Source organism: Marmota flaviventris, chromosome 4 (genome assembly GCF_047511675.1).
Source record: "Marmota flaviventris isolate mMarFla1 chromosome 4, mMarFla1.hap1, whole genome shotgun sequence".
NCBI classification, from domain to species: domain Eukaryota; kingdom Metazoa; phylum Chordata; class Mammalia; order Rodentia; family Sciuridae; genus Marmota; species Marmota flaviventris.
In genome coordinates this window covers 45,189,613-45,217,550 of record NC_092501.1, presented here as the reverse complement: position 1 = coordinate 45,217,550, position 27,938 = coordinate 45,189,613, and the positions used below count along the sequence as shown (strand labels likewise).

General features: G+C 50.1%; 1 protein-coding gene and 1 long non-coding RNA gene across 2 annotated transcripts; one reads left to right on the top strand and one right to left on the bottom strand.

Moving 5' to 3' along the window:
* Positions 1-21,793, bottom strand: LOC139705423 (uncharacterized). The gene is made up of 3 exons (XR_011707313.1): positions 21,326-21,793; positions 15,066-15,349; positions 1-1,442 (listed from the first exon to the last, which is right to left on the bottom strand). It is a non-coding gene; the product is annotated as an uncharacterized lncRNA (long non-coding RNA).
* On the top strand, positions 21,090-27,790 carry Ppif (peptidylprolyl isomerase F). Its single transcript, XM_027931420.3, has 6 exons — positions 21,090-21,373; positions 22,665-22,695; positions 23,206-23,294; positions 24,950-25,046; positions 25,537-25,612; positions 26,819-27,790. Exons 1-6 carry the CDS (start codon positions 21,179-21,181, stop codon positions 26,952-26,954), a joined length of 624 nt encoding a protein of 207 aa, XP_027787221.1. The 5' UTR covers positions 21,090-21,178; the 3' UTR covers positions 26,955-27,790.
* The last annotated feature ends 148 nt before the right edge of the window (positions 27,791-27,938 follow it).

The window sequence follows — 27,938 nt, the reverse complement described above, 5'->3', positions numbered from 1 at the left end:
ATATATATATATATATTTATTTATTTATTTTAGTTATTGGCGGACACAACATCTTTCTTTGTATGTGGTGCTGAGGATTGAACCCGGGCCGCACGCATGCCAGGCAAGCGCGCTACCGCTTGAGCCACATCCCCAGCCCACAATCCAGCTTTTTAAACAAGATTTCCATTTGGTATAATTGTAGTTTGGGAGTAAGGTTTAAATCCACCAGTTCTTTCTGACTTTAGGATAAAGAGCTCTGTAATTGCATTTTATTTCTGATACAGTAAGCAAAGAACGTGCTAAAGGATACCCGACTATTGTTCATACTAATAAAATTAATTATTCCTTTTAAAAAGTCTATCTATAATGGGATCCTAATTAGAATAAGCTATACTCCATGCATGTATAATATGTCAAAATACACCCTTCTGTTATGTATATCTAAAAAGAACAAATAAAAAAAAAAGAAAAAAAATGCTTCTTCCTATTCGAGAACATGTAGTATTTATTTCTTTGGTAAATATTTGTAGTTTTCATATAAGTATTGCAGAATTTCAGTTTAGGGTTAGATGTAAGTATTTACATTTTTATCCCTTTTGAGGAGGCAATATCAGTTACATTTTCTATTTAATTATTGCTTATATATGAAACAGTTCTGAATTTTTTCAGTTATCATGTGTCTGATGGCTTATTGAATCCTTTACTAGTTTAATAGCTGTCTTAATATGTTTTGTGCTGCTCTAACAGAATACCACAGACGGAGACATTTATAAGAAGAAACTTATTGGCTAATAGTCCTAGAGAGTGGGAAGTTTAATGAGAGTTTTTTTGTTGCACCATTGCATGGAAAGACGGGGGATGGGGAGAGAGAGACCCCTCCTGAATAAGGCATTAAACCCACTCATGAAACTGGAGCCCTTGTGGTCCAATCATTTCTTAAATGCTCCACCTTCAAATACTATTACATTGATAATTAATTTCAACTTCAGTTTTGGAGGGACAAACATTCTGAACATAGCAATAGCTTTTTAGTGGCTTGTTTCAGACTTAAAATAAATAAGCAATTATATTATATGGAAAAACAAAGTCTTTTCAGCTTGACATCAGACCTGAGTGAGGACCCCAGCCCAGTCACCACCTGGATGAGGCCGCATGCCCCTCGAGTCAGAGCCACGCAGGTGAATGCAGCTAGCCTCCAGATCCGTGGGCAGGACCAGCCACAGTTATTATTGGAAGCAGCTGCTCCAGGGTTGTTCACCACACAATAATGGCGAGCAGACCCTCACCTTGGAGGAAGCCATCTTTGTGGTGCCGGATGTGCAGATCTGTAGAAATCTGAGAAGAGCACAGCTCAGGGAATGGGAGATGGGGTCCATCCTTCCTTCCTCTCCTTGCCAGTCCCAGCAGGATGATAGTTCAAGGACCCAGAGGGCTTAGGCTTCAAGGAAAGATGGGGTGTCCTAAGAGAAAGAGGGGAGAAAGAGGAGATGGTAGGAAGAGATGGAGAAAATAATCTGAGGTACCTGTTGAAGCTTTGCAGAGGCCTGGGGAGAATCCCCACCACCCCCTTTTGTCTGTGAGGAAAACATTCAGGTGCTTTCCATAGGCTCATGCCTGCTTCCTCTTCCCAGCCACAATGTCTCTGAGACTTTCAAGTGTCGCCCACCCCCTTCAGCACTTTCATAGGGGCCACATTTCCAGGAACACAGAAGGGGGCCCGAGCTGAAGAAAAGTGCTTCCTGTGACCAATCCAGGCCTGTCTGGCCAGCTATGCATCATGCCAATTACTGAAATGACAAGGTCTGCATAAGAAAGGGTTATTCACAAGCAACCTGGAGACAGGAGAGTGAGTCTCGAATCCCCCTCCTTGGGAAGAATGGAGTTTGGAGATGTCTACAGGCTGAGCCTGGGAGAAGGTGATCCAAGGACCCACGTGGCAGAAGTATTGTCTGTAGTCAACCAAAAACAAGTGACTAAGAGCAGGTGAATCAGGTCAGGTGATGGCCAGGGGCAAGTCAGGAACCAAGAGCAGATGTAGCCAGGTTCTTACTAGTTTCCTTCGGTGGCCACCAGCCATCTGGGACCTGACCCCAGGCAGCCAAAGAAAAAGAATCCAGAAAGGACCAGGGATGTGGGTTCCAGGAGGCCCCAGCTACTGTAGAGCCCCACCTCTGCTTCCATCAGAACAGACTAGAAGGAACAAGGAAAAAAGGAGCCAGGGTATGTCAAGGCTTGAAGGACAGTGCCATCAGGAGGGATGCCTGGAACCACACGAGGATTAAACACTCCAGGAAGGAGGCCTTCCCACAGGCCTCTGTCCTTGGCTTTCCTTGTGAACTGCATGTCCACTGGGGAAGGAGACCAGGGGACATCTTCATGCTTCGGTGTTAGTGACTCATCTGAGCTGGGTTGAGGGCAAGGAATGAGGCTCAGAGGACTCACTGCTGCTCCTGTCCCCTGCTGCCCCAGTCTGAGTGATGGAAACATAGGCAGCATCCTGAGCCACAGGTCAGCCCAGCACCATGATCCCAGCAGGACCTGAAACCACTCCCTGGTACAGGCTCACCCATCCTCAGCCTTCAGAGATGGCCAGGCCACAAGGAGCTGCCCAGGGCAGGGAGTGAGAGAAGCCAGATTGCTCTCACAGTCCTGCAGCTGTGCAATCCAGCCATTCTCTTCTCAGGGTCTTATTATCTCATCTGGGCAGTGAGTATCCTGCCTTCACATTGTGTCTCCCCAACTCCCTGCTTGCTGATCAGATGAGATTACTGTGCAAGGGGATATAAACTGTGAAGGACACTATCAGCCTTGCCTTAGTGCCCAGGAGAGCAAGCTGGAGTTCTTGTAGTTTCTAGCCTATTGGCAGGGGAGACCCACTGCTAAATCATGCAAGTCCGCAGGAGTTGGAGTTGAGGCCAGCCTGTGCAATTTGAGCCCCTGTCTCAAAATAAAAAATTAAAAGGGCTGGGAATGTAACTCAGTGATAGAGCACCCCTGGGGTCATTCCTCAGTACTGCATTTAAAAATAAAAAAAGTAGGAGGTAAGGGGACAATCACCATGGGGAAGTGGAGGAGGTTTGAGGGTGGGGCCTGGAACACAAGACTGTGCATTTGCTAAGTGCTCAGTCCCTGCCTGTCCAGCAGACGACACATCAGCTCCATGAAGGATTTAGTCTGCTTTGTTTTCTGTTGTCTCCCTGGTGTACAGAACAGAGCCTGGCACATGGCAGGTGCCTAATGTTGCATCAAGGAATGGATGAAGGAACAGAAGAGGAGAAGGGAAGGCTGTCAGATGAGCTGGACCAGAAAGGATGAGTCAGGGGGGCGGGTAGCATTCCAGGGAGAGGGAACAGCGTGTGCGGACACTCAGGGGCATGATGGTGTCTCTCACATCTGGAGGCAGCTCTAGAAGAGGGAGATGTTGACTCTAGGTTTGGGCATCTGGATCTTTACCCCGAGGACACTGGTGGTGGAATGGGGCACAGGGGGTAGCTACTAACTAGATGTGGTGAATTTTGGTCTTTGGACAACTTTATTGATACACATTGCACACCCATTTAAAGCATCTAATTCAGTGGTTTTTAATATATTCACAATGAATTTTAGGGCACTTTGTTACCCTAAAGAGAAACTTCTTGCCCATAAGCCATCACCCTCTAGGCCTGCCCTTCCCTCAGCCTAAGCAAGGCTAATCTACTCTCGGGCTCTCTTTCTGCAGATTTTGTATAAATGGGGTCATACAATGTGTGGTCTCCCGCGACTGGCTCCTTTCCCTTGGCGTGTCTTCAAAGTTCACCCATGTTGTAGCACGTGTCAATACTTCATGTCTTTCCTTCCTCCCTCCCCCTCTTTCTTTCCTTCCTTTCTTTCTTTCCCTTGTTTCCTTCCTTCCTTCCTTCCTTCCTTCCTTCCTTCCTTTCTCTCTTCTTTTTTTTTGGTACCAGGGATTGAACCCAAGGGTACTTAACCACTGAGCCACATCCCCATCCTTTTATATTTTATTTAGGATTAGGGTCTCACTAAGTCACTTAGGGTCTTGCTAAGTTGCTGAGGCTGGTTTCGAACTCACATTCCTCCTGCCCCAGCCTTCCAGTCACTGGGATTACAGGCATTGGCCACTGTGCCCAGCTAATGCTGCAATTCTTTTTATTGCCAAATTATAATCCATCGCATGGATTTGCCACATTTTTGTTTCCCCATTCACCAGTTGATGGACATATAAGTCATTTAGATGTGGCCTTTAAAAAATCCTCCAATGGCTCAAATTAACAAGACTGACAATGCCAGGGGCTGTCATATATGTGGAGCAACCGGAACTTCCACCTATTCCTGGTGGCAGTTCATGATGGGACCACTATTTTGGAAAAGTTTGGTAGTTCCTTATAAAAATAACATATATTGACTATACATCCCAGCAATTCAACATATAGCTCCTTACCCATGAGAAATAAAGATATGTCCAGATAAAAGCTTGTCTACGAAAGGTCAGAGGAGCATTATCCAGAGCAGTCATAGACAGGGGCAGCCGAGTTATTGACCAATAAAAGAATGGATAAACAAATTGAGTTACAATCATAAAATGGAAACTTATCAACAATAAAAGCCACAAAAGTTGAATGAGGGGTGAAAATGTTGTGGGTGAAAGAAGCCACACATTAGAGAGTATTGCTATGTAACTAATATGAAATTCCATTCTTTGTGAAACTCCTGACTCGGCAAAACTCCTTTGTGGGGTAGACGTCAGCACCCTTGTTGTTTGGGAGGCAGGCTGGTTGCCTGGAAGGGATCCAGGAACCTTCTCAGGTGATGGAAATGACTGACTCTTTGACTGAGGTGCTGGTTGCCCAGGGAAATGTATTGGTAAACACTCCTCAAACTCTACCCTTAAGGTCTGTGCATCTTACTGCGCGTCAATCATTTCTGGACCAAGGAGGGGGAAGTGCTCCTCCTGGAAGCTCGATGGTTTGGATTGAGGGGCTGGGGCTGGAGGGCAGCAAGGGCTCCCGCAGTGTCTAAGGGGAGAGGCTGTAGCCTGGACCTAGGGCAGGGGCTGCAGAATAGGGAGGATGGATGGCAGGAGGCTGAGGACATACGGAGGGCACCATGGCTGCCTGATTGGCAAGAGGAGGAAAAGGTGAGGGCAACTTGAGGGTTCCTCTCCTGGCACCTGTGATAACCCCTCTGCCCAGTCCCATTCCACCTGTGAGCTTCCTGCCTGAGCCAGCTCAGGTCCTGGCTGTCCCATGGCTGACAGGGAGGCCTCACAAGCTGTCACCTGTGCCTACATCTTATGACACTCCCTGACTCATGAGAGGAGGGGCTCAGGTGATTTTAGCTCAGTGAGGTCAGCAGACAGAACCCTCGGGCTTTCCAGCTGTGATTGCTGCTGGGAGAGCGCAGGAGCTTGGTGAGCCCTCTCAGCTCCAGGGGGTGGAGAACCACCTGAAGGTGGAGCTCAGCCTCCCTGAGTCACAGAGGAGAGGCTGCTGGGGGCAGGAGACAGCTATGGCCTTCCCTTCCCCACCTGCTCCTACATACCTCTGATTTCATCTGGCAGCTGGCACAGAAGCCAACACAGATCCTCCTTCCCAGGAACACCATTCGAGAGAGTGGCAGGAAGCACATAAGGGGTCACAACCTTTCAAATGGGGCAGCGAAGGGTAGGACAGGGTGGCACAGAAACCCCTGGCAGGCTTCCTGCATATCTCTGCAGGTGAGGTGTGCGTGGCCGGAGGCACACTGGTGGGAAGATCCCAGGTGTGTGTCACCCGGTCCTGATCTTCCCCATCCCACAGCCTTCCCTATAGGAGCCTCCTCCTCCTCCTCATCTGATGCAGCCCCCTGGCCTCGGACAAAATTCAGCCTCTTCCCACAAGTTTCCTCCGAAACATCTGGCGCTGAATCCTGATAATCCTGTGGCTTTGAAGGGCGGAACTAACACTGCCTTGGGCTCCTCCCTCTTCCCTGCTGCACCCTGAGTTCTTCTAGAATAAAGGAAATGTGTCTGGTTTAGAAAAAGTTTTATTGAGGTCTAACATATAAATATGGTGAGTGCACACATCATCCATGTCAAGTTAGAACTGCTTACACACATCCACACCACCCAGATCAAGATGGCGGCATTCACAGGACTCTAAAAGGCTCCTGTGTTCCCTTCCAGAGAGCCCCATCCCCACAAAGAACTCTGACTTCTGTCACCATAGATGAGATTTTGCTAATTCTTGTCCTGCCTGCAGATAGAATCATACAGTATATGATTTATCTTCCTCTGGCATGATGTCTGTGAGCTTCATTCATGTTATTATGTATATCCATAATTTATTCCTTTTTGTTGCTGAGTAATATTCATTGTTAGGAAGTACATTTACATGTGTCCGTTTTACTGATAATGGGTATTTTGATTGCTTCAAGTTTGGGGTTCTGATAGACTATTAGTGGGGACATACATGCTGATTTCTCTTGGATACATGCCTAGGAGAAGAATTTCTGCGTCATAGATAGGTATATTTTTAGGTTTACTAGATAAGTGCCACACAGTCTTCCACAATGATTGTACCAATTTATACTCCCACAAGCAACATAGGAAAGTTCCAGTTACACCACATCCCCAGCAATCCTTTTTAATTTGAGCCAGTCTGGTAGGTATCTCACTGGGGCTTTACTGTGCTTTTCCCTGATGATTAGTGATGCTGTGTACCTTCTCACATGCTTATGAGTCATTTGGATACCTTTGTGTATGTCTGTGTGTGTGTGAAACTCCTGCACAAGTCACTTGACTACTGTCTATCAGGCTGTTTACCTTTTCTTATTGATTTGTGGGAATTCTTTACATGTACAAGATATATTTGCTCATGTGTATATATTTTTAATATTTCCTCCCACTTCATGGCTTCATTTCTTTCTCTCTTTTTGGCACTGGTGATTGAACCCACGGGCATTTTACCGCTGAGCTACATTCTAGCCTTTTTTTACTTTTTATTTTGAGACAGAAGTTCAAGTTGCTGAGGCTGGCCTTGAACTTGCAATCCTCCTGCCTCAGCCTCCCAAGTCATTGGGACTACAGGCATGTGCCACCTTACCTAGTTCATGGCTTCATTTCTTAACTCCATTTCTGAAGTGATGTCTTCCATTGAATGGGCATGACCTGTGTTCATGAAATCAAAGTCATCCACCTTTTCTCTTGAGCACTGTTGACATCCTCTGTAAGAAACCTTTGACAAGCCTAGGTTTTGTGCTGGTCGGGGTCAAACCAGTTTCCATTCCGTCTTCCCTCTGGTGTCAGAGTTATTTACTCACCCATCCTGGTCCATGCAGCCCATCCATCCATCAACTTCCCTGCTCAGCCATCATCCACCGGCCTTCATCCATCCACTCACTCATCCATCTACCCATCTATTGATTGATCTGATATTTATTGCTACCACTGAGTGATGACGGGCACTGAGCGTCTGAGATAGTGGAGCAGTTAGTGAGATGAACTAGACCCCCCAGGAGCTTAAGACCTGATGCGGGGAAATACAACATTCACAAAATCCTTGACAGAATTCTATCTATCCTCATGTTGTCCTGAAGTCTTTAGCTTTCTTTAGTTTCTGAAACTTTCATTTATTTGTCCTTGTTCTCTGTCTCTCCTTCCAGTATTTGTAGATAGTCTGATTCCCACAGGTCTGAGCGGCAAACAGAAAAGACGGTTCTCTCCTCCCTTGTTTTAGATACGTGGGCTTTACTGAAGTGGTCAGAGATGGTTGGTAGCCCTGGCCCACCACTGGCTTAAATCTTGCTTGTGACCAGGCTGTGCTCAGAGAAGTGACCCCCAGAGGGCATCTCTGATCACTTGTGAGTTTGAAGTCTGGCCCTGTGGGATGGGTAGGCAGCCTAGACTGGCAGCAGAGAGGCACACGGTGGGCCTGCTCAGGAGTTTCTAGGGCTGACAGAGCAGAAAATGAGAGGGGAGAACAGAAGGGGAGTCCAAATCCCCTGTGAAAGTGTGGATTCTTCCTTCCTGGCTTGAAAATGAGGTAGACTCCAGCTCTTTGCAGCTGGGCCTCAGGTCAAGCTGTGTCCTAAAGGCTTGAGGTGGAGCCGGGGCCAGTAGTGGGGAGGAAAGAGAGCCAGCATCCCTCTTGGGAGGCCCCCATCTGGCCTCTGGCCACCACCTTGGCAAATGCACCTCAGCTCCCTGGCCCGAGCCTCGGCCTACCTCCCTGACCCCTTCCTGGGGACAGTGGCTCAAAACCAAAAATATCAACCAAGAACCTGCCAGCCCTGCCCTTGGCCTGACCAGGCCCCGATTGCTGCTCTGAGGTCTGACAGCCCAGAGCTCCCTGGCAGGCCGGGCTGCAGTCCTGCCTGGGCAGCACCTGCCCTCCCAAGGACACTGGCCTTTTGTTGGGGGAGATGGCTTGTAGGGACAACCCTGAGGAAGGGCTGAACTGAGTGGGACAGGCTGGCGCCAGGCGGGACCGGGAACTCAGCAAACAAGGCTCCTACACAGTAGCCAGTGGGCAAGGGCAGGACAGGACTGTGAGTGACAATCCAGCCACAGAGCCTGATGGGACTAGAACTGGGATCAGAACCAGGCAACGAGCAACCACTCATGTCCCGCACGAGAAGGTGCCTCCCTGACCTCTCCACACCCAGCTTGGCCCACCTCACAGGGCTCTGCTACCTGGGGCCTCAGGGCCACATCTACTCCTGCCAGTAATGACAGGCCCTCAATCAGGCAGAGAGGCTGAGAGTGGACTCTCTGCTCACTCTTCTGAGCACTTTACCTGTCGCATCTCCTTGGACCCCGGCAGCCACCTTCAGAGAATGTTTTAATAACAGCAATGTAAAGTCACTTTCCCAAGGTCTTCCTGAAAGTCAGGGGGCAGCCCAGCTGTAGGTCAGGCTGTCAGAGCCCACAGCCCTTTTCCCTCCATGCCCAGCAGAGGCTGGTGAGGGAGTAATCTGCTGACTCCAGGAGGTGAGGAGTGTTCTGTGAGTTTCCCGGGGTGATGGCTGTGCTTTAGAACTATTGCTCTAGGCACAGAGTTGGGGCAGAGACAGAGACCTGGGGGCAGAGACAGAGACCTGAGAGCAGATTGTCTCATAATCCAGGAGGATGATCCATGATGACCTAGGCCATGTGGTCCCGGGGTCTCCATTCAGAAAAGAACTCGTTGCCCAGCAGCAAAGAGTGCAGAGAGCCAACAGCACCTATAGGAGTCACCTCGAATGTGAAGTCAGACTCTCCGGCAGGCCCAGAACCACTGGGCAGTGGGCCTGGCCAGAGGACGCTGGGGTAGGGTGGGGCTCCCCCATCATAGCCTGTCCTCAGGGGGGCCCAGGCTGGGGCAGACCAGAGTCACCGTCTGAGGCTACCCCTGCCCATCCTGCAGTCCATTCTGTCTTCCCTAAGCAGGGCCCCACCTGGCTGGCCATGGACCCCCAAGGCAGGAAGCCAGTCCAGGGTGGGTGTTAGCAGGGCCCCTCCAGAAAGCAGACACCAAGGCAGGAAAGAGGGAAAGAGAAGGAGACAGAACAGTCCCAATGAGTCATGTGGGACCTTGAGTGATGGAGAGAGGGAAGGAAGGCAGGCAGGAGGGAGGGAGAGAGGAAGGAGGGTCCGTGTGTGGTGCGGATCATGATCCCAAGAGCTGATCCCATATACCATACTCCCCCAAATGCAAATTCTGAAAGTCACAGTCCTGGAAGATTAAAATCCGGAATATTTTGCAAACTACAATTCCTGAAAACCATCATTCCTATGGCAGGGAGTGGGGGGAGGCTACAGAAGAGGGCAGGAAACTGAGCCCCAGGGAAGGCATTGGCCACGCAATAAGCCAGCTATGAAAACTTGAGTTTAAAAATGCCTCATTTGTCGGCATTGATGTTCCTTCCAGCTGATGAGATTCTGGGGGCTTTTAATGAATTAAAGCCACATTTGCCTGAAGCCGCCAGTGAAGTTACTGACTGGTTGAAAAATCATTATGTGCACAGTGGGATAAGAAGATCTTGTGCAGTGAAGTTGAGCTCCCCTCACCAGGGCGGTTCCAGGCACATTCTTGGTCTGCACATGAGTGAGTGCTTGGGGGCTGGGGGCTTCTGTACCCACGGCCACAGAGTTGTGGCATAGAAGATGGAAAATGTAATAGGGAACAGTCATGTCAGCGAGGGAATCAGAAAAGAATTTCAGAAAGAACAGCACCACGTTCAAATGAATGTGAGCAGACTCCCCGATGAGAGCCGTGCCCTGAAAGAAAGAAAGGGGGAAAAGCAGGTATCAAGCAAGATCGTGAAGGTCCACCCACTCCTGGGAACAGCTCTGTGCAGTTGCCTGTGACCTATCCCTTGAACCCACTGTGTCACAGGCTGAATGCTCTTTTTAGTTTTTCCTTTTTTAGATTTTTCCCATTATTTTAAATTGTCAGCATCATTGTTTACAATTCTCCATGCTGTGTAGTTCATCTTCAAATCATTTCCAATACTGAAGATGTAAACCATATAAAGACTTTTAGAGAGTTCAAATTCATTTGTGTATTTTCTTTTGCAAATCTGACCACGCAAAGGACATTATCACAATGTTGACTTTATGTTCAGGCACTGTGCATGCCTGTAAAAATGTCAAAACTTCCTTAATAAACATAGAGAAAAAAATTGTGTGTATCTACACTTGTGAAAGATAAAATTTTCTTGAACACTCAGCTCTTCAGACAATTGCACACATGGTGGCAACCCATCACGCTTTTTTTTTTCCATTATTTATTTACTTTGGGGCACAAAGGGTTGAACTCAGGAGCACTCAACCACTGGACCACGACCCCAGCCCTATTTTGTATTTTACTTAGAGACAGGGTCTCACTGAGTTGATTGTTGCTGAGGCTGGCTTTGAACTCACAATCCTCCTATCTCAGACTCCTGAGCTGGGATTACGGGCATGTGCCACCATGTCCAACTATTTATGAATGTAGTTTGTCTGCTCACAACTGTTATGCCTGTGACTGTTGTTAGAATACCTGAGTCTCTATGCTTGAAAGAGTATGCATGCTATTATTGCCTATATTATTGTATAAAGAGTTCTATGAAGAGCTCTGCCATGTTTTTATGTTTCTCAATAAATTTCTTTTTTTAGATGAAAACAAAAGTCTTTCAAAGATTTTTTTAAATGATTCTTTCCTGAGTTATATTTTTGAGATTTTGATCTTTCTGGATTTTATACTTGAGGGATTTTGCTCTTTGGGGATTTCAACAATTGGGATGATGGTGTTTGGGATTGTATCTTTCAGGATCATGATCCAAATCTGGTTGGGTTGGATGCCCTTTGAGGAGCCCACTAGCCAAAATTGGCCATCAGAGGGCTCTGTGTCTCCCAGGAAGGGATGCCGTAGGATGCCTGCTACACTCAGCCATTGGCTTGGGGACAGACATTTGGGCCATAGATTTCAGGGTGCAGCAGACTGGGTGCTCCTTGCAGACAGAGGTGTGAGCCATGCATCCTCAAGGTGCCATATGGGGCAGTCATGAGGGAGCCTGGGCTGCCACAGAGAAGCACGAACAAGCAAGAGGTATTTTAAAGATAAATGACGAACAATGAAAAAGGCCAGTGATGCCAAATGACATCACATCCCTTTTATGGACATTGCTTTTGACTTCTAGAGAGTTCCAACATTCTTTTTCTTATAATTATTGATCATCAATATCTGGCATTGTGGGGATGGCCTGATCATGCTCTCTAGGTATTTCCTGTTATAGTGTTAGAATTTTCCTTATTGATTTCCATGAATCGTTTTGCATTAAAGTTACACATATATCCCAGATATCTTCCCTGGTTGCTCATTTAATCATGTACTTTTCTATAACTTAACTAATTTTCTTTCACAAGTTTAGTGATTTGGGTGAAGCCCCTTGCCCTGTCTTTTCTCTGGCATTGCCTCTCAGTTCCTGGGGACTCCCGAGGTGCCCAGATGGCAGGGCTGAGGGCAGCTGTTACAGCTGTCCTTCTTGATTCCTCTGGTGTCATGCAACATCCTTCATTCCATCTGGCTCTGGTCCATTTGCAGAGCCCCTATTGTTATTTCTGAGGCCTTCGGTTCTTTAGGCTTGTGGGTTGTTCTGTGCCCTCTTGGGTCTCCAGGAAATCTGTCCCTTGCTGCCTCTGCCATACCATGGCTGGGGGAGTACTGGAGCTGACCCCAGACACACCACACAACATTCCTAAACCCATCAGGAAAAGGAGGCGTGATCCCTCCCTGGGCTCAACCCACTCAGCGCCAGTCACCTCTGCTTTCAGATTTCTCATTTGGGGGTCCTCGTGCTCCCTCTGTGGGTCTCACTCTGTGCCCTTCTCTTCTTCCTCCAACCTGAGGGTCTCTGGCAGGTTGGGGGAAGATCGAGGTAGAGGCCAGATGGGAAGACGGGCTGAACATTCATGGGTAGTTTCCAAAGCAGGTCTAGGTCCTAAGGAATTTTTTGAAAGATCAAAGCCAAATACTGACATCTTTGTTCTCATTTCTGAGGTGCACCTGCTCTGGAGCACAAGGGAACAGGGCAGTGAGGAATACAGAAGGCCAGGTTACTCTGCCCCAGTGAGGCCAGTGGCGCTTTTTGAAGCACAGGTGTAGTAAAGTTAGACCACCAAATAGTTCCACATTTTCCCTTATACTTCCTTTCATTTTCTTCTATGCTTAGAAAATTTGAACCATTTTGAAACCAGTAACCATATACCAATATTCTCTTCTGGCTTTTATTTCTCATGTTACACTTTATTGTCCAAGATGTCAACAAAGGACTTGGATATTGCACTTTGAGATCATATACTGAACTTTCTTCTTCCCCAGGCAGCCTTGACTTAGGGGAACTAAATCAGAGTCTTAGAATTGGAAGGAACCTCCTGGGTCACGACACTGGGTAGGTATACTCTGGGGGCACCTCTGATTGGCATCTCTTGCACACCTCCAGCAACGGGAAACTTATTAAACTGTTGTGCGACACCAATGATGACAGAAAGCTGTTTCACCTAAAGTAACCCAAATCTGGTTCCACTGGACCTGGCTATGGGACCTCTGTGCTGTGGCATCTGACTCAATGCACCTCTCATCTCTTTGGAGGCGGCACTGTGTCCACCCCACCTGCTCCTCTAGTGAACAAAGAAGCCAGACCTGCTCTGCATACCCTTGATTCACAGGATCCCTGCCCCATCTCCTTGGGACTTCTGCTGAATTTGCAAGGCTGCCCCCATGGAGCTGAGGCCTCTGTTGTGCTCCTCAGATGTGCCTGGACAAGCCAAATATCAGGACCTGTGACATGGACATTGTCTTAGGAATATAGCCTGTGAGTCAATCAACTATTTGAGCCACGGCTCACTTAAAATCTGAGACATTTGTCACATAAACTGAGATTTCTCTCAGTCTGGCCTTCTGACATTTTATGCTACAATTTAATGACACTAGAGATCATGTTTAAGGCAGGAGCCAAAGTCTAGGCTTAGGCAGAGCAGGACCAAATACCAGCTTCTTGGCCATTTACTTAACATGAAGGAAGGTCCACGTGATCTGGAATGGCTTGTGACACTTCTGTCAGCTTTGGAGGCCACATTTATAAAGAGCAGTTAGTGCTAGTTCTCCAGGGCCATGTAGGAATTAATAAATAACATTATAAACACTTGCTGAGTGCAGTTTATTAAATTGCAATAAAGGATAGCTGTTCTTTTGTTATCAAGCACTTAAGGCTGCAGTGCTTATTTTAATTGGAAGAAAAGATAAACACCTGTGATCAATGGTGGGCAATATCGATGAGAAGGCAAACATCGTTGATTAGAAGAGAATTTATTTCAACAGAGGAAAGAAAGTTCTCAGAATTAGTAAGTAGAGATTAAGAGGGTCAGGTCCCTAGACTCAAGAAAACTCTGCCAATCAACAGACCAAGAAAGAGAGAGGAGACTGCAGAATTATGGCTGTTTGCCTCCCTGGGTGGAGAGCCCAGGGTCAGGTGAAGTTTGAGCAAGCCAGCCTTGGCAAGGGCGCAGGCCTTTCCCTAGATAATGAGGTGTTGAGAAAAACCACTGAAAATCAGCAAACAGTAAATAAGGGTGGGAATGAAGCATGCACAAAGGGCCACTCTAGGCTGGCTTGGGGACGTCTTGGGTCCTGCTGACCAGCTCCTTTTCCTGTTGACCCTGGGTGGGAGCTGTGTGAACAGTCCAGTGCTGTGGGTTTGTGTACAGTTGAGCAGTACAGAACCCACAGCACTGAGCTCTTTACACAATTCCCACCCAGTGTGGGAGGCTGGCACTGCAGGGCTGGAGGCCAAGGGTAGACTCCCTGGGGCAAGAAGACCTGGGCAGTGGGTGACAGTGCAGACTTTGGAGTCAGCCAAGGGGTCAAGTCCAACTCAGCCACCTGGGATCTATCACATGGGAACCAGAGACCCTCCTGTGCCATTATCATTAGGACTGGATGGCACCATAGATCTATATTACTAAGCACCATGTAAGGTTAGCTGGAAAAAGACTTCATGCACTAGATGAAGTCTGCCATAATCCATCTCAGAGAGCCACAGGAAGCCCACCAAGTCCCGAAGAAAGACAGAGCCAAGACAGAATTCCATTCTCCACTTTGCCTAGTGTGAACCTGGACAACCCAGCTACACTCTCCATGCCGCCATCCCTTTACTTGTAAGACAGGGCTAACAATCTCCTGTGGCTCAAGGGTGTCGCCTTTGTATAGAACCCAGGGCAGAGTTGCAAAATGAGGCTCGAGCCCCCTTGCTGAAGACTTCCTCTAGCTCCTTCCCTCTAGCTCCATCCACTCACCTTCAGAGGAATGAGACCAATGAGCCAGCCTACTCCCTGTCTCCACCAAGACAAGGAAGTCCTGTCTTGCAAGGCCAGTTCTCCCTGACTGTGCCTGTGGAGTCTCTGCCAAAAGCAGCTGGTGATTGAAGCTGCTGAGATGGCAGATCAGCAATCAACTGTGTGTGAGGCAATGGAATCTTCAAAAGGCTGTGGCTGGGGGTGGGGGTGGGATGCTTGGTGTATTAGCTATCTATTGCTGCCGAGCAAATGATCCAACACCTAGTGGCTTAAACCAACAATCATGGATTACCAGTTTCTGCAGAGCAGGTATCCAGGCGTGGGCTAGCTGCTGGGCGCCTGTGGCTCAGAGCCTCTCAGGAGGTTGCAGCAGAGCTATGGGCTGGGGCAGTGGTCATCCCAAGTCTCCACTGGAGCTGAAGGATCCACTTCTGAGTCCATCCATGAGGCCACTGGCAGGCTGCAGAAGCTCCATGTCCAAGAACACTGCTGGCAGGCTTTGGGTCCTTACTGTGGGGACCTCCCCATAGGCTGCCTGGTGTCCTCATGACATGGGAGCTGGTGATGTGTGTGTCTCTGTATGGAGAGATGGTGGGGGAGGGGATGGAGAGGACACTCAGAGTAGGAATCAGTCACTTTGAAACCTTTCACGGACCCATCAATGCAGCTGTACTGTGTGCATTAGAATCTGGATCAGTTGATCTACCCTGCACTCAAGGCCAGGGGACTGCACCAGGCTCTCAGGCATCACTGGGAGCCACTTAGAGACTGTCAGTAAGGGCGGGAATGGGGAAAGGGTGCATGACAACTTTTTCTCTATAGAGTGGAGAGAACCCAAACCTAAACACTGGCTGTTTGGGCTGCTCTCCCACCCCCATGTACTTGGAGCCCCCATCTTTCCTACTCTATCAGAAGAGTGCAACCCCACCCAGCCAGCCTCACAAACTGTGTGGATCAAAAGAAGCCACAGCTGGGCGCAGTGTCGCATGCCTGTAATCCCAGCGGCTTGGGAGGCTGAAACAGGAGGATTTCGAGTTCAAAGCCAGCCTCAGCAATGGTGAGGTGTTTAGCCACTCAGTGAGACCCTGTCTCTAAATAAAATACAAGCCTGGGATGGGGATGTGGCTCAGTGGTTGAGTGCCCCTGAGTTCAATCCCCAGTACCCAAAACAAAACAAAACAAAAATCTAGCAGCAGCAGCCACGACACTGAGTGAGTATACTTTCAGGTGAGGAAGACTCCAAATGTCATATGCCAGTTAGAAGCGGGGATGGCATTATTAATTCTCTAAGGAGAGCCTGGGATGGGAAGTAGTAAAAACCCACCCACAAACCCCCACAGGATCCCACCATAAGTTACAATATCATCCATGCAAATCGCCCTTCTGTGAATCCTCAGCTGGCCTGGGCTGGGCAGTATTCATTCATCCATTCACTAATTCATTCATTCATTCATTGATTCCCTGAGCTCCTAGTAGGTTCAAGGGCCTTTGTAATGTTGTTCTTCCTAGTATGAGCAATTCAGCGAGGCAGGTGTTATTAACTCGTCATTACATATGAGGAGACTGAGGCATAAAACAAAACAAAAACAAGCAGAATATTTCCCTGAGTTCACACAGCCACCTGTGACTGGGTCCGAATGTCCCCTCTGTGGTCAGGCCACTTGGAGCCTCCCTAGAAGGGACTCTGACTCAGTCACTCTAGCAAATGGCAATGTAACACATTTGATGTAACACATATCACTCTCTGGAAGTCTTTTGATTGTTCTCTCTTTTCCCTAAGAATGTGAGTTTACCCCTGGGTCCATCGATCACCTATTTCCAGAACCTAGACCAGCATGGAGCCCATGGCAGGGGCTCAGAGAATACGATGGAGGGACGCCATGGGTTCATTTCATGAAGGAAGGAGTGGGGAGCCAGGTCTGCATCAGAGTTCTGCCATCTCCAAAGCCCACGCGGCCAGGCCCAGGCTGGTGGACAGCCTCCCTTTCCCAGCCGCCTGTCTCTCCAGTCCCCGCAGCTCTTCCCCTAGGTGGAGGCCTCTCAGGAAGTCTTCTCAGTCCCTGGGGTCACCCAGCCCACAGTGGACATGCAGAGACTGGAAGGTGAGCTCCCTGGACTTCTGAGTTTGGGTAACTGCGCTGGGGAGATTGAGTCAGAACCAGGCAGCTGGAGTGTGAGCCATTCCCTGCTGAGCCCCCTGGGGGTCTGCGGTGACCTTGATCACACAGGTGAGTGATGTAAGGCCCAGTTGGACTCTTCCCCTTGGGGTGTCTCCCTGATCATTGTGCCTGTCACCACCCTGGACCTTAAGGTGGACACCCCGCCCACTCCAGGCCCTGGCCTCTCCCTGCCCTCCATACTGATCTGGGTCCTGGAAGCCAGCACAAGCTACAGCTTTCATATGAACTGCATGAAGCCTGGAGATTCCCCAGGGGAGCAGCCCCAGAGCAAAGCTATCACAATCGCCTCTCAGCAGGGTCACTGAGAACCTCTGTGCCAGGTGCTGGCTCAGACCCCAAGCCCCTCAAGCAGGACCAAGAGAGATGAAGGCCTCCTCTACCTACAGACTGCTATGTAGGCAGCAGCCCAGGCCACAGCACTCAGAGTTTGACACTGACAGCAAACGCAGCCTTCAGGACAAAAACTTCACCCTGTGCGGAGCAGGTTTGCCTGCCTTCACCCTGGTTCACCCTGGAGGCCCTCTCTAGCACAACCCTAACTTCACACCCCAGGACAACCACAGCATTCACCCCTGCTGTGCAAACAGCCGCCTGTAGCCACAGACACACTGCACTCTAACTGCCTATACCCAGGGTGAAGCTCAGGGCCCAGACACAGGAAGAAAAAGGACCCTGGCAAGAGGGAAGACAGGGATTTGGCTATAGTCCTAGTACTTACTGCCCTGCAGTGTGACCTGGAAAAGTCACTGTACCTCTCTGAGCTTCAGTTCTCTCCCTCAGAACTTAGGAACTCCTGTCCCTGAGGCCTCATCTGGATTGCAGATATGTTGTTTATGGCTCACTAGTGGTTAATTTTATTTTAAAATTAGTTACCAACATTTAAAATTTAGATTTGCATGACATCTGAAGTCTTCAGGTTTTACTGGAGAATGAGAACACCTGGCTGGCTACTCTGGACCCACAGTCCCACCTACAAGCGCTGGCCTGGCAGCAATGACCCTTTAACTGGGTTATGCCTTAGCCATTTGGATAGAGTGTCCCCTCCCCTTTTTACTTATGTCTTCTCCACCGGTATCACAGTTATGTCACCTGCCCAGCTCCCACAAGCACCTTAGTTTGCAGGTGCCAAACATGAATCTGAGCCCAGCACTGCCACTCTGTGAAGCCTTACAGGCACAGTTATAGGATCCCCAGGTGGCAACAACCATCCGCACCCTGGACAAGAAGTCACGTGGGCCAAGTGGGGAGAAACACTGCTGTCTCTGAGGATGACACAGAGTCGCAAATAGCTGGGGAGCCAGGTGAGTGCCAACACCTACATGATCTCACCTGGGCCCAGTGTCCTCAAGGGCTGAGCATGTATTCAGCCATGGCTCAGCCTGGGGACTGTCTCTCTTCCTGATACCACTGAGGACAGCACAGATAGGGATGACATCAACCAAGCCTGTGGGGAAGGTGAACTTTTCTCTGGCTTAGACAGGAGGCAATGATGATGTTTGATTTTCCAAAAAGGGAAGGAGAAATAATCTGAAGGAAGAAAGCTAGGGGTGGGGGCACAGCACCTTCTGTGGCTCTCCAGTGCTATCCAACAGTGTCTGACCTCGGCCTGGCCTCCAGGCTCTGTGATTGGGCCTCTACAGGCCTCTGGGCTCATGCTCAATATCAGTGCCCTGACCTCTCCTTGTCTGGGTTGGCACTGGCTTATTCCCCTCTAGAATCACCTCTTTATATCTTTGGGTCTCTCTCTCAGACACAGTCATGTCAGAGATGATCCCCCAGTGGAAACCTTCTCCCTGATCCCTGAGATCCATAGCTCCTGGCTACCTCCTCGGCTTCTGTATTTCTGGCCCATCTGTCCAAGACTTCTCTCTTGCCTACCCCACTCTGTCCCAATTCCCAGCTCCTTGATGATGGCAAGGAGGACTGACATGCAATAACCCCAATCCTGAAGTCAGATAGGGCGCAGCTCCAACACCGTCCTTGGGCCATTCACTCCCCTAATTCTTGGGGCCTGTGTTTCCCATCTGTAAATGGGGTTGCCTTTCAGGCAGATGTGATAGGCAGGTGAGCTTAGGGCTGGGGAAATATAGAGTGGAAGTGGTTGTGTGAATGATAGCAGCTCTCCTTGGGTAGGACTGCTCATGCAGCATCAGGGTGGGGAATAAACTAAGGTCCTAAGAGCAGGCTTGAGAGAGAGCAGTGTTCCAAAGACCCCTGTTGATATGGTTGGGGGCTGTGTGAGCTCAGGGGCTGGGGTTGGCTGCTGGGGGCCTTGGCTCTCAGAAAGCTTCACTGCAGGGCCTGGGAGATGAGCCACTGCCCTCCCTCAAATCTACAGTGTGTCTGAATATTAGAGGGGTCTGGGAGACACACTAAGGGATTAGGTGGGGTAGGGAGCAAGTGGGTGCCCCATTCAGGCCTGCTTACTTCAGGACACAATCACAAGAAAAGAGGGGCCACTCCCCAGGGCAAAGTGAGGCCCCAAGCTGGACTGGGACCTAGGCAGCATCCCACTGAGGCTTCAATGAATGCCCAGACTCCTGCTAGGACAGAAATATAGACAAGGGGGTTGTGAATTTCCAGAAAAGGGGTCAAGCTTGCATGCTCAGGAGGCTAGGACACTGCTCTGCCTAGCATATGGCTGCCCAACCCCTTCCCATAAGCTGACTCAAGGACTGGGGTAGGTTAGTCCAGAGCAGGTCCCAGCTCAAGTCCACCTGCCTCCAAGAATTTGCTTCCTTCTCTTGTTACCTCAGGCCTCTGGGCCCCTGCAGTTGACACTCCTAGCTGTCTGGGTCCTAAGTCCCAAATAGTTGGCCTACATTATCCATTACTGACACTCTTGGGCACAGTGCTAACAGTTGATTAATTCCTCTTTCTCCTTCATTTTTTCCCCTTAGAACAGACTTGGTTAGAAAGCAGGGTAAGGGTTATCATCACTCCTTTACTAGGTATCTGGAAGGATTGGCACTGACTGGTAGCGGGACTCTAGGATCCTCTAGGGTCAAAAAACTGCTCTTTCTGGGCCAGTTTCTCATCAGCGGAGTACAGGGGTGAGCCCAGATGCCCTCTCAGACCCTTGCTGGTACTCTTTTACTAAGGGCCTCTTGTGCCTCCCAGGCTGTATGAAGTAATTTGGGGTTTAAATCCCCTGCTGTGGTCCCCCTCTCTGAGGTCCCTTCTCTTCTGTGTCATGTTTTGTCACTTTCCCTTGCACTCCCTATGGGATGGCTGCTGTGCATCTACCTGCAGGTGCTGTGAGTTTGGACAGGAGCTCTCTATTTCAGGGTGAGTGTTGGTGGGAGGGAACGCCACCCGCCTGGCCTGGCTTGTGTGGACCACCAGAGCTGTCAGTCTGTGGGTTTGGGGAGGAGGAGTCAGCCTCAGAGGGCTTTGGACCTGGCAGGAGCACTGTAGGACCACACTGCATTTCTGGAAGAGGGTCTGGTCTCTAGAAGCATCTAGAGATAGGCTCAGATCAGGACAAGGAGGCCTGTGGTCACTTTGTGAGGTAACTTGCAAGATGTCTCTGCTTATCTGCTTCCTCCTACCTGCCCTATCCCTCTCTAATCAGTTCTCTGATCTCCACCTTTCTCTAACTCTCAGTGCTATCATCTTTCTGTATTTCTGTCTGCAGCACCTCTGGGGAGAGTGGTGGCAGGGGGTCATTTGGCTTGAGTTGTCTCTATATACAGGGCACAAAGGTAGACTTCCATTATATTAGAAGAAAAACATGGATGGTCATATTTTCAGTTAACCATGAAGTTAGGATTTTTTCTTTTATTTATTTTTTAAAATATTTATTTGTTAGTTTTAGGTGGACACTATATCTTTATTTTATTTTTATGTAGTGCTGAGGATCGAACCCAGTGCCTCATGCATGCTAGACAAGCACTCTACCACTGAGCCACAACCCCATCCCGGATTTTTTCCTTTTAAAATAGGAAATTTTAAAAATCTATTGAGATCCTCATAAAAATGGAGCTGCATGGTTGTGCAAGAGACTTGAAGCTCCTCAGCTCCACGAACTGGCTGCCCCGTCCTATGTGGCCAGTAGGGGTCGCCCGCGGACAAGCCTGGAGGGGGTGTGACGGAGGCGGAGCCTCAAAGCCGGCCGGGCCAATAAAAGTGGCGGCGCGCGGTCATCAAGGATCGCTTCCTGGGAGTGTGACCTCTGCTGCCGTAGTCTTCTCTCGCATCGCTTCCCGCCCCAATCGCGCCCGCAATGTTGGCGCTGCGTTGCGGCTCCCGCCTGTTTGGCCTGCTCCCGGTCCCTCGCTCCGCGCCGCTGCGCCTCTCGGCGGCCCGCACCTGCAGCAGCGGCGGCGCCCACAACCCACCCTCTTCCTCCTCCGGGAACCCGCTTGTGTACCTGGATGTCGGCGCCGATGGGCAGCCACTCGGCCGCGTGGTGCTGGAGGTAAGCCGCTCGCCCCGACAGGGCTGGCCTGGGCGTGCGGGATCGTCCTGGGGCAGCCCTGGACCCCGGCCCTCTGCTGTGCCTGGCGCGCTTGATGACCTTGAGCCTCCCACCTCCGGGCCCTGGACCTCAGTTTCCCCCTCTCTGAGAAGGTATATCAGCTTAGTCTCATGCAGCCTCCCGCGGAATTGTGGAAGCGTTAGGAAAGACCTGTAGGGAGGTCGAAGCTCAAGGTCAGCCTGTAGAGGGTGAAGGCCCAGCGCCACGCTGCCGGCGGGCTGGGGGAGGGGTGCCGAGGCCCATTAGGCCCGGGTCTGTGCGCTGAGCTCCTAGGTGTCGGTCTGGTACCGGCCGCAGGCCCGCTGGGCGCTCACGTGGCAGCCCTTGCATAACACCAGGTGCTCCCTGGGTCTGCGCAGCCGTCCCGCCCACACTCGAGGCGCGGGGTGCTGGGTAATGGAAGGGAGAAGTGGCTTAGGCCGTGACCCTCCTCTTCTGGGTGGTGAGTGCCCAGCAGGCCACGGCCGGACCACCGGGTGAACTCGGGATGGCGCTCCTGAGAATGGGGCAGTGTGCCTGGAGTCCCAGTCCTAGCCTCCTTCTAGGAGTGGACACTCAGCACCTGCCTCTCTCCCTTTCAGAAGCAAGAAACACATGATCTACAGAGTAATGGAGAGGAAGCCCTAGTCTATCCCCACTTTGAATAAAGGGGTCAGTTAGTATGGATTATCTGGTTTCCTGGGAATCCTTGGTATTTATTTATTTATTTCTCTTTTGGGAAATGGGGAGTATCCTCCCTGCCCTCATTTACTGTAAGAATGATCTTTGAAGCTGAGAGGCAAGCGGCCTCCTTGGGTGGAGCTCCAACCTCCCTTCCTTACCCATACCTTCCTGCCTTTCTCTGGGCCTCAGTTTCCCATCTGTGCATCCAGGAGCTTGGACTGGCATCTTCCTAGTCTAGGCCCTGAGTCTCTAACGGTTTGGGGCCAGTCCCTCTGTCAGTTCTGCCCCGGAAGTGGGAAGTGGGCCAGGGTGATATTATTAGTCCCTTCTGATAAATTAGGAAACTGAGGCTGCCTCCTCCCAGTCCTGGGTTCAGGAAGTGGCTGCCAGAAATGATAACTGCTTCGGCTGCCTCCTGGAGGGAGGGTTGGAGTAACAGGAGTGGAATGGCCATGTGGTTCTTTCTCACACTTCCTTGGCCACTGTGGGATTAGGGTGGTGAGGAGGCTCCTTTCTGCGCCTACCTCTGGACTAACTATCTTCTTTTGTCCCTCTTCTCTCCCCATAGCTAAAAGCAGATGTTGTACCAAAAACAGCAGGTAAGGGCAACTTAGTGTCCAGATGGAAGGGAGTAGGTGAAGTAAGTCCTGTGGGCTGGTGGGAAGTGTTTTGGCTCAGAAACCATGATCAGGTGGGAGTTCCACTTGAAGCTCAGCTGCTGGGTGCCATGGGGTGACCTTTCTCTCTGAGCCTCATGTTGGCTCTGCCCACCTGTCTGGTAGTAGCTGAGACCCTCAGAACCAGTGGAAGGCACATGTAAATTCCCAGAGACAACTCCTCCCTTCTGCCCAATGTGCCCACAGCCCTGGGATTCCTTGTCCCTGTGACCTGGTTAGCTTAGCCAGGACTGTATACTCTTGTCACATGTTTGGGTACTGGGGTTAGAGAGGGAAGTGACTTGTCCCAGTCATAGGTGAATCAGGCAGAGCAGATCCAGGAAGTGGGCCAGGGTCTGCCAATCTCCAGCTCACCTCCTGGGGGACCCAAGGCTGCTGGTCCCTGAGGTTGGGGACTCGTCTGGTTGACCTGCCTCTCCCTCTACCCCTCAGAGAACTTCAGAGCCCTGTGCACTGGTGAGAAGGGCTTCGGCTACAAAGGCTCGACCTTCCACAGGGTGATTCCTTCCTTCATGTGCCAGGTAACACAGCCCTCTGTGCCTCTTTGCATGTGGAGCTGCCTCCAAGGATTATTGTAAACATTAATAGTGTGGGTGCCAGTTGTAGAAGGTCAGGGGCAGAGGGCTCTTCTCATTGCTCTCTTGCCTTGTCCTTTCACCCTGACAGGCCGCAGCTTGTCCGGGTTGCTATGACCCTTGCCTGCCCCAGAAATTAGGCAATGGGGCCAGTGGCAGGATGGCCTTGCCTAGCTGCATAGGGAGATTAATGGCTTCAAGGGACAAGCTGGGTTGGGGTATGGATGCGCACAGGGAATGGACCTTAAGGCTTTGAAGGGGCAGCAGTCCCTGGCCTTCTCCTTTTGCATAATACCTTGGACACTGGACAAAGGGGATGGAGAGAAAGAGGTAGGAGGAGGAAGACAGGGTGCAGAGAGGAATGTGCATGCCTGAACTTGGAGCTTCTGTTCCATGAAGGACATTTTTCTCTGTTAAGTGAATGTGCTTTTTAGTAATATGTCTTACTCGTTTTTCAAAAGAGTTAGTATTGCTGTGTCAGAGGCTTGGGGATTAGGGTTGGCAGCAAGAACTTCCCAGGGGTCAGGACCTGGGCAGTGTTGGGATTGCCTTCTCTTTGGCAGACCTTCAAAGTCAGAGGTTAATGTCCTGGGGCCAGCGGAGCCTAAAGGCAGGGGCATGGATGGTGTGATTTTTCTGAAATTTTGCCCAGAATTCCATCCCCATTCCCTCCACCCTGACCCAGTGGCTGGCAGTGGATTGGGGCCGATGCTCCTGGCATTGTGTGATGCCTATATATGTGTTGAATGGGGTGAGGGCAGAAAAGGGCAGACAGGGCTGTGGCTATGGGCCCAGCTGGGCCCAGCCCTTTGGCCTTTCTGCTGCAGAGCTTACAGTTCTTCCTTTGGCTGAGGGGTGAAGCAGGAGCTAAGGTGGCTATCCTGAGTCAAGATAAGGACTTCCAAATTTGGAGAGCTTTCTGTGGCATGAGGTAATGGCCCTCAGAGACCCAGACCTGAGGTCTGGGGACACCTGCCAGGCATCTGTGGATGCTTTAGCTGGACTGGGTAGGTTGTTTGGTTCACCTGAGTATCACATCTCAGGAAAACTGCAGTGTGGCCATGGCCAGAGACTGGCACAGGGCAGTCACATGATTATTCTGGTCAGAGCACTCCAAGGAAGTCCTGGATCTTAGGCAATCTCTGAGGAAGGATGCCAGCCCTGGGGGACCCTGTTCTGGGTGTTCCAAACAGCACCCCTGGACATGAAGCCAGGACAGGGAATGTGATTAGCCTCAGGAACTGACCCCGGCCAGCTGCTGTTCCCCTAGACCACACTCAGGAACATGGCCTCTGGCTACTTCCTTGTTACCCTCTAAGAGCTGTATGTTGAAAATCCTGGGTCACTAAGAAACAGTCCAGAATGGTTCATTGGAGGATTACTTACAAATTGCCTCAGACAAAAAAAAAAAAAGCTCACTGTTCAAGGGTCGTTGTTATAACAGAAAATACTTAACTATACTTTATTTTTGCTCATTTTCCTCATTATTTTACTAGTCCTCATTTCACTGGATGCCTATCAGGCTGGGGGGGCCCTGAGTGGGTTGGGGGCTGCTGGCCGCCAGCTTGGTATGGGACCACTTAGAGGGTGCTTTTGTGCAGGCAGGTGACTTCACCAACCACAATGGCACTGGGGGCAAGTCCATCTACGGGAGCCGCTTTCCTGACGAGAACTTCACGCTGAAGCATGTGGGGCCAGGTGAGTGGCACTGCTGTCCTCCTCTCTAAGCTCCCAGTTGCGGCCCCAGGAGGCTGCAGTCTGATCTCAGGGTGCCCCTCCCTTCCTTCAGCGTCCCCTGGGGTGGCTTAGCACTCTGGCCCGTTGGGTTTTCCTGGAGTTTTCTCCTTCCAGGTTCTGACTTTGGAATACTGCCTTCCCTTTGGGAACTTGGATGGGGAGGGCCTTTAAGCAGAAACCCTGCATGTTATCCCCTGAGAGACCATGGTGGAGTGTGGAAAAGTCTAGAAGTCAGGACTGGGGATCCTGCTCAGCTCTTTCATTGAGAGCTTCCCCAAGGCCCTTTCCTTGAAGGCAGCAAGGGCAGGCATGTTGGGCCTGCTTCTCTTCTGGTTTTCTGATCTGCAGACTCAGACGTCCTTGATGTGGTTTAAGCCATTGTCTCTTCTGAATGGCTTCCTAGTGAGATGCCCCCTGGGGTGTTGTGGCTCACCTCTGCTTGTTTTGACAGGTGTTCTGTCCATGGCAAATGCAGGCCCCAACACCAATGGCTCCCAGTTCTTCATTTGCACCATAAAGACAGACTGGTGAGTTCCCCACCCCAGGCCCTCTGGGGTGAGGGATGCCCTTATGGAGGGAGGGAGGAGACTTTGTGCATGTCCCATCTGGGACACTAGCCCTCTCCTGTGTGTCTATATGAGAAAGTTAGTGAAAGGATTGAGGGAGAATTCGGGTTGTCCTACAACTCTGTCATAATCAGATTTCTGTCATTGCTGTGTATTTTGCGCCCACACACAAGAGGGTTTCTCTGCCACACACTCTTGGAAAATGCCGCAGCCAGTAGGGCTCACCTTGGCCTGAGTAGAAGCAGGTTCCCCCCTGGTTTAGTCCAAGCCACCACTCCTCATCATGGGCTGTACCTTGGAAAACACCGCAGTAGATGGTTGGATTTCATGGCAGGTTTTCATCGAGCCCTGTGTTAGCTCAGGCCTGTAGATAACTCCCTTCTGGCCCCCTTTCCCACATGCCTGTGGGCTCCGGGGATGTCTTTTCCCTGACAAATCTTCTATTAAGAGGTAAGTTTCTTTGTTCGGAGTCCCTAGTGTTCTAGCCCTGGGCCACTGGGATTGGGGGCCCAACAGCTGGCTGGGAGCCAAGACTTAAGCTCATTTCCAGGATTTCCTAGGTGGGATGCACACCTCCTAGTCTCTCCCTTTCAATCAAGAAAGATGGGACATCAGGGCTGGGCGATCTGTCTTGCTGCCCGTCTTCTCTCCTTCCATGGAGCCTTTAATGGGCCTTCCACTTCCACCTTTGGCTGTTACACTCTTGACTTCACTGGAGCAGGACTAAGTGCCTTTCACATTCTTGGAACTTTCTCAAATCAAGAGTTGCTCAGGGCTTCTGTGTCCCTCCACACCTGTTATGTTGGCTCTCGTTTCACAGTTCCTGACTGTGAAAGAGGTTCCCTTGTGTAGACATCTTACTTCAGTGTAGTTCAATATCCCATCATCTCCCCGGGCAGAACACTTGTCACAGACAGCTCACTTATCAGAGACCAGGTTACCAGGGTTCAGGCCAAGTGGCCTGAGGCAAGGTCTCAGTGTGTGTGGCAGAACCTGTCTTGGGAACTGGGCAACTGCTGGAGTGTGTTGGGGGAGCTCAGCAGGGTTTGGGAGCATCAGGAGTGAATCAGTGGGGTCTATCAGAATTGGCAGATGTTTCCATGACTGAGTGGCTGGGCTGTTGAGTGACATTGTGCTATTCTTGTGTCTGCTTGTCTCGCACCCCAGGCTGGATGGCAAGCATGTTGTGTTCGGCCACGTCAAAGAGGGCATGGACGTTGTGAAGAAAATTGAATCTTTTGGTTCAAAGAGTGGGAAGACATCCAAGAAGATTGTCATCACAGACTGTGGCCAGCTGAGCTAACCCGCAGCCAAGGTGCTGGGATGGCAGCTAGGACTTGCCCAGGTTACTGCCCAGGGCTCTTAGCGGAGGTGCCCCAAAGAGCTGCCAGTGCTGGCTCCGCTGTCATTGTGTGTGAGCTTGAGGAAGGCTTGGGGACACACCCCTCCGCAGGACCCCAGGGTACTCTCCTGATGTTCCCCCTCACGACCCCATTTCTGGGCATCTAATGACATCAGGCCACACACCCCTCATCAAGCATTGCTGATGATCGCCCAGCCCAAGTTCATCTGTGTCATGGGTGGTGGTGACAGGTCAGCATCCAGTGAAGGTTTCTACCTTATCCTTGACCTGGGGGACAACCACTTGCTGCAAAAGGGCTGTGATACCTGTTCAATGTTGTCTTCCTAATTGTAATAATTTTATAAAATTGCCTAGAAATGAAGCTGTGACACTATATCATGCTGTGATGTGACTGAGTTGGTGGCACAGGACTCAGAACCTGAGAGCCTGACCTTTGAGACATAACTCAGGGCTTTTGTAGAAGCTCCCAAGATGCCTTTCCTTCCATCACTGTGAATCCTGTTGGTTTGCTGCTCTCATTTTTGAGGAGGGTCTGCGGGTGGAAGCAGGTGACTCTGGGAACAAACCTATTGCTAGCTGTGCCAAGTCAATGTGAATCACTGTCAAAAATGGAAGTGGCTTGTAAGTGCCCTGTCCTCAGGAGGAAAGTATTTCCTGGTGGGCTTTGCTTTTTATGTATGTTGAATAAATTGAAACTACTGATGATGTATATAAAAGATTTCTAGAACATTCAGTGTTCACCTTAAATGTGATAATAAATCCTATTTTCTACAAAAGACTGGTGTCTGTGGATTTAGAAAGAAATTGAAGCAAAAAAAAAAAAAATTTGAGGGCGGTGGTTACCAAGGATTGAACTCAGGGCACTCAACCACTGAGCCACATCCCCAGCCCTATTTTATATTTATGCTTAGCACCTTGCTGTTG